We start from the raw sequence: 9,947 nt of genomic DNA on the forward strand, positions 1-9,947 counted from the left end.
GTATCCTATGGGGCAGTCAATGATAGAGAAGATAACATCAAAAATACAGAAAGAAAAATGGATTCAAATGGTGAACAATCAGGTCAGACAACAAAAGATGGGCATGAAAGGGTGGGAGGTACGATCATTGCTGTTGAGGAAGATGAGCCTGACAGAAATTTAGAGGATAGAGGTGCAAGTGTGGGAGACATGATTGATGAGGGTGTCATTGCTGTTGAGGAAGATGATCCTGAAAAACATTTAGAGGATAGAACTGCAAGGTATCAGGATCTCATGAAACAAAATGCATGTGAGATTACATGCCATTCTAAGCATGAACATGCCTCAGAATTTATTATGGAGCAGATAGAAAAGGTTCCAGATGGTGATTGTGCATATGAGTAGATGGAAAACATTGATGATTTGCATGCTCTCGAATTATGTGAGGATGAAATGCAGACTGGGGGTACTGATAGTATTGCAAATGCCAAAGGGGATTTGGAGTTTGCAGATAGTCAAACAGATCAGATACTAAGTATTCCATCTTTGTATCAGGTCCAGGAAGTTGATTTCTATCCTGATAATAACATGAAGGAAGGAAATTTGAGCGTCTCAATTAATGACAATGGCATTGGTTCATTTCCTCCTGAGAGGGAAGTGATAAACGAGTTGGCAGTGACACAAGTGGAAAAGGAGCAACCACTGGTCTTTCAGAGAAAACAATCTCCTTTGAAGGAATTGCATGATGTGATCTCTCATAATATTAATGTGGGAGTTGAGGTGGAACATGATGAGGGCAAAAACAAATTCAAAGAAAGTGAAGAAGAGGCTTCAGTGGAGCAGGTTTTTAGTAATATGGTAAAAGAAGCTGGCATTTCACCAAGATCTAGACAGAAAGGCTCTAAGAAAGGAAAGAAACAAGTAATCACATATACTATTCCTATAAGAGTAGTACCAAAGAGAGGTTGTAAGCCTATTTTTAAATGATGATGAAAACACTCTTTTGGAATATCAGGTCTGTGAACACACAACAAGCTTTTCACAGAGTCCAAATGCTACACAGACATCATAAATTCTCCATTATAGCTTTAATGGAGCCTTTTCAACACTCTAGGCATATTCAGGGATTTAGAAGGAGGTTAGGCATGAGATATGCCCATTACAACTGCAATGGTAAAATATGGTTCTTTGTAAATGATAATGTGGATGTGGAGATTCTGCAGGACCTAGAACAACAAATAACTATAAAGATGCTTTTCCAAGAATGGAATAAGTCACTTATGGTAACAATGGTCTATGCAAAGTGTGATCAGCTGGAAAGAATCAGTTTATGGGATAGTCTGTATAGTTTGGCTGATCAAATGGAATTGCCTTGGTTGGTAGGGGGTGATTTTAATGTCATTCTGAATGAAGATGAGAAGATTGGTGGTTTACCTGTATCTCCAGATGAATATGAAGATTTTGCATTTTGTATTAATTCATGTGAGTTGTTTGATATAAATTATAAGGGGAGTCTGTTTACTTGGTGGAATGGGAGGGCAGGTAGTGACTGTATTTTCAAAAGATTGGATAGAATGATTGCAAACTCTAAATTGCAAGATTGGTTTGCACATATGGAGGTGCAACATTTATCCAGAACTGGCTTAGACCATGCCCCTTTATTACTTACTTGTGGTGAAGTTTCACATCACATAATGAAGCCTTTCAGATTTCTAAAATTCTGGACAGAATATGAACTTTTCTTAGAGGTAGTTAATCAGGCATGGATCAAAGATTTTGAAGGAGATGACTTTATCAGATTTAAGCTGAAATTGAAGAATGTGAAATCTACATTATCTGCATGGAGTAAGGCAACTTTTGGTGATATTTTCAAGCAACTAACAGTAAGGGAAAAGGTGGTGAGAATTAAAGAACAATGTTTTGAAGAGGATCCTACTCCTATGAACAGGATGGTGCTACAGCAAGCACAAGCAGAATGGAAGAAGTATGTTCACTATGAGGAAGAATTTTGGAGACAAAAGTCACATATGACTAGTTTTGCTGAAGGAGACAGGAATACAAGGTACTTTCATAGTATTGTGAATGGTAGGAGAAAGAGATTGCGGATCAAAAGAATTCAGAACCAGCAAGGAATATGGATAGAAGGGGAGTCACTTTTGGCAGAAGAAGCTTGTAGATTTTACCAACAGCGGTTCTCTCAAGAAGTTGATCCATTAGACTTTGTGTTGCTACAACATGTTCCTAGTATGGTGGATCAGGATACTAACAATCAGCTGGTAAGCATGCCAACTTTGGAGGAGGTGAAGAAGGCTGTGTTTGAATTATCTGTATGTAGTGCTGGTGGTCCAGATGGTATGATTGGAATATTTTATCAGGTGTGTTGGGACATTGTTGGCGCTGATGTATACAATCTTGTGAAAGCTTTCTTTGATGGGCAAACTTTTCCAAAGTCAGTCACACATACCAACTTAGTACTTTTACCAAAGAAGAATAACATTGAGACCCTTGCTGATATGAGACCAATCAGTCTCAGAAACTTCATCAACAAGGTTATTTCTAGAGTGGTCCAGGATAAACTGGAAGGAATTTTACCTTCTCTGATATCTCCCAACCAGTCTGGCTTTGTTAAGGGCAGATGCATCATTGAAAATGTCCTTCTAACTCAAGAAGTTGTGACTGACATAAGACTAAGAGGAAAACCAGCTATTGTTGTACTTAAGCTTGACATGGCCAAAGCATATGATAGATTATCATGGAGTTACTTGATCAGAGTTTTAAGGAAGATGGGATTTGCAGAAATTTTCATAGATATGGTTTGGAGGTTGATAGCAAATAACTGGTATTCCATACTCCTGAATGGTCAAGCCTATGGTTTCTTTCATTCCACCAGGGGTGTAAAACAAGGAGATCCAATCTCTCCTGCTTTGTTCATCTTATCTGCTGAAGTTTTATTTAGAGCATTAAACTCTTTATTTGAGAACAATGATTTTAGAAGTTATGGAATGCCCAAATAGAATGCAAGTCTGAATCATCTGGCATATGCAGATGACACAATAATTTTTTCATCTGTTGATGCTAGATCTTTGGAGCTAATTATGGAGGTATTACATGAATATGAGCAGGTATCAGGACAACTTATAAATAAAGGCAAGAGCTCATTCTATGTATACAGTAAGGTATCTAATGTGCTGATACAACAGGTAGAGAATATTAGTGGTTTTAAAAAGGCACTTTTCCTTTTACATATTTGGGTTGTCCTGTCACACATTCAAGAAAGAGGAAAGCTGATTACAATGATCTAATCAAGAAAGTTAAGAATAGGCTGCAGACTTGGAAAGGAAGATTGCTATCATTTGGAGGAAAAGTTGTTCTGATCAATAATGTACTAATGAGTATGCCAATACATTTGTTGTCAGCCATCAAACCTCCAAAATGTGTTATCAATGATATGCACAAAATATTCTCAAGATTTTTCTGGAATAATAATGAGGAAGGTAGATGAAGACACTGGTCATCATGGCTAAACTTGTGTAAGCCAAAGGAGGAAGGAGGAGTAGGCTTTAGATCTCTGTTTGATGTATCTAAAGCCTTATGTGCAAAACTTTGGTGGAAATTCAGGACAACAAATACACTATGGGCAAACTACATGTGGATCAAATATTGTAAAAGGCACAGTCCTCAGAATGTGCAGTGGAAGGGAGGTTCTCAAGTATGAAAGGCAATGACAGAGGCTAGAGATAATATAGAGCAAGAAATATGGTGGGAACTAAGGAGTGGAACTGCAAATGTATGGTTTGACAACTGGAAAAATCTAGGGGCTCTATATCACATTATTCCTGATGATTTTGTGATAGATGAGGGTGTTCAAGATGTAAAAGAACTTATGTTGCGGGATGGTTGGAACATAGGAAGACTGCAACAGTTATTCCCCATGGATATTGTGGACCATATATTAGAAGAATTGCACTTTCATGAACCAAAAGAAGAGTGGGATAAGAAGAGTGGGATAGGCCAAGATGGATGATGACAGCATCAGGCAAATTTACTGTAGGCACTGCATGGGAATTACTGAGGAGCAAAGCAGTCAAGTCAGAAGTCTTTAAGAACATGTGGATATCAGGGGTACCTTTTAAGATATCCTTCTTTTTCTGGAGGTTGTGGAAGTACAAAATACCAGTTGGAGAGGTAGTAAGAAGGATTGGGGTAGATACTAAGGCAACATGTTACTGCTGTGATCCTAGGCAATATGAAACTGTGGATCATTTGTTTGTTACAGGAAATGTTGCTACAAAAGTGTGGACTTATGTTAAAACTGTTATTGGCATCACAACACAGTTTCAACAAGTCAGGCAGATTCTTCAGGTCTGGTGGAATGCAGATTGCCCCTCAAAGTTCAGAACCATCTTTAAAGCTATTCCAATGGTCACTATGTGGTAGATATGGAAGTGGAGGAATACAGTTCTACATGGAGGGAGGATGTCCATTAACAAAGTGATCTATGAGATAAATATGATCATATATCAAATGTTTAGAATGAGTTTTCCTGGGCAGAAAAACTTACCAAGATGCATACCTCAAATCCTACAAGTCTTTGAAGCATACAGGCCAAGAATTGTAAGCAAGATAGTGAAATGGGATTTTCCTATGCCAGGATGGTTTAAATGTAATTCTGATGGAGCTTCTAGGGGAAATCCTGGACCAAGCTCTGTGGCCTTTTGTATTAGAAATGCAGTAGGTGGTTTCCAGTTTGCAGCAGCAAGAAGGATATCAGATGGCTCAAATTTGATAGCTGAAGCAAGGGCACTACATGAGGGTCTTAAGTACTGTGTTACACACAATCTGTTGCCAGTGGTGATGGAAACAGACTCAATGACTATGAAGATGATCTTAACTGGGCAGTGGGAGACTCCATGGAGTAAATCAATGATCATAAATGATATTTCAAGGTTGAGGAGGGATAATGAAGTGAGGGTGGAGCATGTTCTGAGAGAAGGAAATGGCATGGCTGATTTTTTAACTAACTATGCTTTTGATTTTGCAGGTGATCATCATTTTCATAGTTTTACTTCACTTCCTGTGAAAGCAAGGAAAATTCTAAACACAGAAAAGTCACATATACCATACATGAGGATCAGGACAGCTAAAGACCATCATATCCCTGGAGATTAATAGCAATCTGGAGAACAGTAGTAGCAACAAGGCTACATTTCAACATGCCAGGAACATCAACATGTACCTGTATGAAACTATATTTGGTAGGAGTACAAGAGTGGTATTAGTTTTAAGCTCATTCTCTTGTAAGACTTCTAAAGATTGGTTCATTCAGGAAATTTGAGACAATGGCAAACAAATTTCAACTTCAAGGCAAGGAGATAGCAGCTACATTTGAAGGAACATGGAGGAATTCTACTCCATCCTGGAAGCCTGAATATGTATTCATTTGACTTTGAACCATAGCACCTGGTGAGGGGTTGTAGGTGTTTGAGATGGTTTCAAGTCAAGGCCAGAGGATCTGCAGTAGACTAGCTTCTATATAGTCTTTGGATGTAGTTTACATTTCATTCCTTTTCTTAGATTTTTTTTCATTTGTTTTCTTTTCTTTTCTTTCTTTCCTCTATTGTACCGAAAACTTACTATTTTTAATAAAACACTGCCAAACTTGGTTTGGTGGTTTTCATGCAAAAAAAAAAAATTAACTCGAAAACATCCTTGTAACTTGCTAGATAAAATCATGAAGCTTCATATAAACATACTGAGAACACATGAGGAAGAATTCATGATTCATGGATTAAGCTAGGGTTCCTAATAACCATAATGGAAGATTAGGAATACAACAATGAATATAGATACAAAATTCATGTTCATAAATACATAAATATGGGGCTACCAATATGTTGGGTTAAATGCCCTAGGATTTGAACTTCAGGGATATCAAGAAACGGAGCGTGGGGAAGAACATATAGATTCTCACACGTGGATAGAAATTCTACATACCTTGGTAAAGTTCCAAACTTGAAACAATTCCCTAGGGTTAGACCTTGAGCCTTGAGTTTGGATTTTTCTTGGAAACCTTAGATTAGGAACAATGATTTCTTGCTTAGATTATAAGAGTATATGTTAGAATTGATTTGGAAGGGTTTGGTTTGACTTACCTTGATGTTTTGAATTATTTCTAGGGCTTGGAATTGTAAATAATGAAATAAAAGAACTGAAAGCTTGAATTTATACAAAAGTGAGGCGGAAAATTATATGGACACTTATACGGTCCGTATAAAGTTATACGGTCCATATAATATGACCATATTTTATCTTGGCGCAAAACAGAATGTCGAGTTGAAATTTCATGAAATATGGACGAATTATACGGTCCGTATAAAATTATATGGACCGTATAACTGGTTCGTATAACAATGACCAGTGAGCGGACTAATCTGCAATCCTTCAATAAAATGGCTATAACTTTTTGTACAGATGTCCTCTTAACCCCCATAATATACCATTGGAAAGGTATTTCAAAGGGCTACAACTTTAATTAAGGAAGTTTTCCCAAATTACTAATTAATAAAGGGTTTATGGTCATTGGAAGTAAGACCTTCTACAAACTCACTTGCAAACATGCCCCGTAGAGTGGCTTCCAACTTTGCTTTGCCCAAAGACATTTCTTATGACTTGATTAGTTTTCAAAACACTTTCTATAACCCTCATATTGGTTCCATTATATTATCATCTTAAGAGTCAAACCATCGCATGAAGCTACGAGGTGTTACAGATGTACCTTTATTTCCATAGTTTATGATATTAACGAAGATTAATACTTGAAATAACTTGAATGTTCCACTTTAATTCTCTAATTAATTTTTTCTAGCAGGTTGTAGATGGCTTACTAACTTGGTGGGAGTTAGTGCCTTCACTACTTGTGAAATTGGGTCGTGACAAATTGGTATCAAAGCTTTAGGTTAATCGGTCTTACACTATAAGAACAATGTCTAGTATATTCTTGAGGATTGGTACAGAGACGTCTGTACTTATCTTCGAGAGGCTATGAGACACTTACGAAAATTCCATTACTGAATCCCTTATCGTGTGTATTTGATTTTGGTAAGGTCTAAGCTTCATTGTTCCAATCTCTCACTAATGGTGAGGACATATTTTCAGGTTTGGGCACGAGCGGCAGGATGTGACATCACGTAGTATGGTTTGAGGTGTGTCACCGTGATAAGGACTTTATTTTGGGGTGCGCGTGATGGTCTTTCAGTTACTCGACAGAACAGATGTGTATGAAAGGAATTTGAATGGATCATTCTCAGTTATGGGACAAGCACAAGTGGTGGATGTGCTCATCTGGAAATTAGAGGTTATAGATGATTGACTCTTTTTGAAATGATCGGGTATAATCCTTTGGTAACTGTCGGGTTTACAGATTGCGTGATATCTCGTTGGTTTGATGGTAAAGGGTCATTTTGAGCTATGAGCCTATCTATTTTGCGAGACTACTCTGCCTATGAAGTGATTTCTAAAGGGACGTAAATTTATCGGTAAGTTTGACTACATCGCAGGCTTCTATAAGAGACAGTGATCAGTCAATAGGAATGAATCACTGAGGGATGAGTGTGAAGATTTGACTACTTTGGATATACTTGTGGATAGTGTAAATATGGCTTTGGCTCAAAAGGTTCTACGATTAACGGTGGATGTTAACTAATTCAGATCGCGAGGTATATTTTAGAGGGTTATTTAAGGATCAGTGAAATTAGTTTAAACAAAGAGTAGTGGATTTTCCAAAGGGCTTTGGATAGTTATTTTGGGTTGGTTGACTCATGGACCAAGATGGACGAGCGATCCGTCGTTAAGAGGATTTTGGCAAGGAAACCGGTAGGAACTATGTAAGGACGTTGGTATGAATCTTTTTGTAGTAGTCAACGGTCCCCCTACAGGTTATGGACTATTTCAATGGTGGTTTGAGAGTTGCATCAACCGTGATTAGCTTCGTGGAATAACCAAGGTTGGTTGGGATTCTTTTGCGGAAAGGCTTCTTGAAGAGTTGTATTGTGTTATGTTGAAATTAGAGGAACTTTTAGTTTTAAGGTTCGAATGAGGCAAGGGAAACTAGCATACGCTCAAGATTATGGTTTGCTATGACATTCATGATTGGCTTAGCTATTTTGAAAGAGTTATATGTTTTGATCTACCCCACGAGTAGGTTTGGGTAATTCTTGGTTGATATTGATAAAAGTGGTTTTTATGGAATATGGAAACAGAAGAGTTAAGATAAATACATCTTACTATCGGCTTTGGAGGATTGAGGTTCATAAGACTTGAAGCTGAAGCAGCGCGACTACTTGAATAATGATCGGGATGAGGTGTCCTTATATTAGATCTTTCAGAAAGGGTGTAAGGTTATAGTTTTGATTAAGGAAGTCTATGGATGATTTGACTTAGTGTGTGGCAAGTGTCAGTGGAACTTTAGATTACAGGTTGATGAGAAGGTGACTGTTGAAGTACCAAGATAGGTAATTTCATGGCATTCTTGAATTTCGAGAAAAGACTATGTCCACAACAATAGACAGTTTCAAAGTGTTGATGATTAGATAGTAAGGTTGATTATTTCAAATGCGAACGACTAAAGAGTATATGTGCGGGGTAAGGCTCATGGATTGTAAGATTGGTACTCTAAGATTTTCTAAGGCATAATAAGTATTGTGTGCTCAAGAAATTTATACTTGTGAAGGGTGAAGTTGGGGCCATAGGCCTTACTTTGGGTTATCTGAAGTGATGAACAAGTTAGTGAAAGTACTGTTACATCCCGTACTTTTGTATATTGGATTTGTCGTAAGTAAACCAACATAAGCTCGAAAGACAGGATTATTTTGAGTTTATAAGTATTTATGTTATGCTTAACAAATGATAAGTGAGTGTCGTGAAGGCTAGAGGTTAAACAAATCGAATAGTATAAGTTTCATCAATATTATAGCCGTACTTTGGGTTATGGTTTGAACGGCTTGCACCAAAGAATTTTGGTCATATTCAAGTATGCAAATAAAGAGATCATTGTATAAGAAAATGAAGTCCCGAAATGATTTTAGACTTAAAAGTGTGACGATGATGGTTGGAAATAATATTTTTGTTTGTGGCAAAGGAGGTTATGGACTAGTGTTATTTCACATGATTACGATATGGGGTATAGGAATTGTGTTAAAAGTGTTTCATGTTTAAGTGAATTGAGATTAAGGAGATAATTAGGTATGATTAGTTATATATTTAAGTGCAGTGAAAATTTTAGGGAATTGAGTGAAGATTAAGTAGATAAGTACTAAAGAAATAGTGTTGCCACGTGGGACCATTTCATGAATCAAGGGAAGTGACTAATATGTATATCTATACACATGGATGAAAAAGGTGGTTTCTTCAGGGATTAATTGCATCATGTGAATCTAATAATTAGAGTGGGCCCCACTTTCATTTAAGAGAATTCACTTTGATATCTCATATGAATTAATAGGTGGAAATGAATCCAGCAAGAAATATATGCATCACCACCTTCATTTTTGATAAATCCTACTTCATTTTGGAGAATTTATCTTAAACACCAACATTCCAGCAACTGAAATTCCGGGACAGGTTATTTTTGAGGATGAAAGTACGAGCAGAAAATAATGAGAAGCAACGTGAAGTTATATTAGGAGCAATGCCACTTTCAATTTCGAGGAAGCAAAGTGTAATTCTTCTCAAGAACAACATAAGGTTTTGCACACCACTTTGATCTCGTTGTTCCGTTTTGTCGCGTGTTGAATTCGGGCTTTCTTTAAAGAGAAGTAAGGTAGAAGAAGAGTAGTTCTTGGTATATAAGGTAATAATTATCCTCTCCTTGATATATTTAAGGTTTTTCTAGGTCATACCTAAATTGTGGAATGAGAAATACGGAATTAATGGTATGAAATCATATAAGTTGTTGTTGTTGTTGTGTGGAC

At 37.1% G+C, this 9,947-nt stretch overlaps 1 protein-coding gene across 1 annotated transcript; it reads left to right on the plus strand.

Annotated features, from left to right (window-relative positions):
• Positions 1–384: 384 nt before the first annotated feature.
• Positions 385–2,993, plus strand: LOC132611631 (uncharacterized). The gene is made up of 3 exons (XM_060326034.1): positions 385–946; positions 1,066–1,449; positions 1,522–2,993. Exons 1-3 carry the CDS (start codon positions 385–387, stop codon positions 2,991–2,993), a joined length of 2,418 nt encoding a protein of 805 aa, XP_060182017.1.
• Positions 2,994–9,947: the final 6,954 nt, after the last annotated feature.

The sequence above is a fragment of the Lycium barbarum genome, chromosome 1 (genome assembly GCF_019175385.1).
Source record: "Lycium barbarum isolate Lr01 chromosome 1, ASM1917538v2, whole genome shotgun sequence".
In the NCBI taxonomy this organism is placed as follows: Eukaryota; Viridiplantae; Streptophyta; class Magnoliopsida; order Solanales; family Solanaceae; genus Lycium; species Lycium barbarum.

Bases quoted from the DNA above. Each gene is read 5' to 3' on its own strand.
- LOC132611631 (XM_060326034.1), top strand. From the start codon at position 385: ATGGAAAACATTGATGATTTGCATGCTCTCGAATTATGTGAGGATGAA. The intron at 947-1,065 runs GTAAGCCTATTT...TCTCCATTATAG, and splicing joins AGTAGTACCAAAGAGAGGTT to CTTTAATGGAGCCTTTTCAA. The intron at 1,450-1,521 runs GTATTAATTCAT...ATGGGAGGGCAG, and splicing joins ATATGAAGATTTTGCATTTT to GTAGTGACTGTATTTTCAAA.